At 35.4% G+C, this 1,468-nt stretch overlaps 1 protein-coding gene across 2 annotated transcripts in view; it reads right to left on the reverse strand.

Moving 5' to 3' along the window:
- Positions 1–1,135, reverse strand: part of LOC106878241 (cAMP-dependent protein kinase regulatory subunit) — a 57,205-nt gene extending 56,070 nt beyond the window's left edge. Inside the window, exon 1 of one of the 2 annotated variants that reach the window (XM_014927411.2) lies at positions 590–1,135. In XM_014927411.2, coding sequence (XP_014782897.1) covers positions 590–722 — 133 coding nt within the window. In that variant the 5' untranslated portion in view covers positions 723–1,135. The remainder of the gene's footprint in view (positions 1–589) is intronic. The other variant, XM_014927410.2, reaches the window with a different exon arrangement.
- Positions 1,136–1,468: the final 333 nt, after the last annotated feature.

Raw genomic sequence — 1,468 nt, forward strand, 5'->3', positions numbered from 1 at the left:
AAAGAAAGAAAAATGTAAGGGTGAAAGAAAGAAAGAAAGAAAGAAAGAAAGAAAGAAAGAAAGAAAGAAGGAAAGAGAGAAAAGAAAGAGAGAAAGGAAAAGAAAGGGTGATGGAAAAGAAAAATGTAAGGGTGAAAGAAAGAAAAATGTAAGGGTGAAAGAAAGAAAGAAAGAAAGAAAGAAAGAAAGAAAGAAAGAAAGAAAGAAAGAAAGAAAGAAAGAAAGAAATAGAGAAAGAGAGAAAGAAAGAGAGAAAAGAAAGAGAGAAAGAAAGAAAGAAAGAAAGAAAGAAAGAAAGAAAGAAAGAAAGAAAGAGAGAAAGAAAAAGAAAGGGTGATGGAAAAGAAAAATGTAAGGGTGAAAGAAAGAAAGAAAGAAAGAAATAGAGAAAGAAAGAAAAAAAGAAAGAAAGAAAGAAAGAAAGAGAAAGAAAGAAAAAATGAAGGTTGATAGAGAGAAAGAAAAACAAAACAAGAAATTATTGATGGAAAAAATTCAAAACGAAGAGGAAAACAACGAAATAAAGTCGGAAAAGAAACTTAAAGAAAGCAAGTCAGATAAAAGATATGAAAATTGCTGGAATATTTACCATGCTTTAAGTTGGAAAATAATTTGTTCTGTTTCCGAATCCAAGGCACCAAATCGTGACATTCGAAATCAGTTCTCTGTTCCTGTGGTTTTGATATCACCGCAATTACTTTGTCATAGACACTAGGTGCCATTCTTCACTGATTCTTTTACTCTTGTAAGTAAAGGAACGAATAATGATAAGTTCGAATATTAATTAAACTCTCAGCAATCGATTCGAAATTGTGATGTTAATTTTTGTTTTGATTTTCCACGCCAGTGCATGAGGCTAATTAACAGGCCATGTTGTCAGCTTAATATACACACAACTAACTGTTGCGCACCACTCATATAAACAGTCTGTTTGTCATTCTTTCTCTCTCTCTCTCTCTCTCTCTCTCTCTCTCTCTCCTTTAATCAATATGTTCTCTCTATTAGACAGTCACACGCACACATATCTTTCTTTCAAGAGTTCGTAACATACACTCTCTTAACGTTACCCTTTGTTCGTTCGTTTCTTTCTTTCTTTCTCTCTCTCTCTTTTTCTTTCTTTTTCTATCTTTCTCCCTTTCTTTCCCTCCTCTCTCTCTCACACACATACACACAAGAACATACGCACGCGCATCCATCCACTCACGCCCCCCCACACACACACACGTACGCACACGCACACGTATACGCACGCACGCACGCAACACACACAAACATACACAAACACACACACACACACACACATACACACACAACCGTTGGTGCTTTCTCTTTATCCTCTTGTTCGTCTTCTTTCTTTTGCAGTAAACCTACACAAGCGTGATCCTCCCCCCCCCCTACTCAAACACCCTCACTGCAACTTTGTTTCTACACAACTTTCTGAAAAAAAAGTATATTTTTAATGAAATTT

Source organism: Octopus bimaculoides, chromosome 3 (assembly GCF_001194135.2).
Source record: "Octopus bimaculoides isolate UCB-OBI-ISO-001 chromosome 3, ASM119413v2, whole genome shotgun sequence".
NCBI classification, from domain to species: domain Eukaryota; kingdom Metazoa; phylum Mollusca; class Cephalopoda; order Octopoda; family Octopodidae; genus Octopus; species Octopus bimaculoides.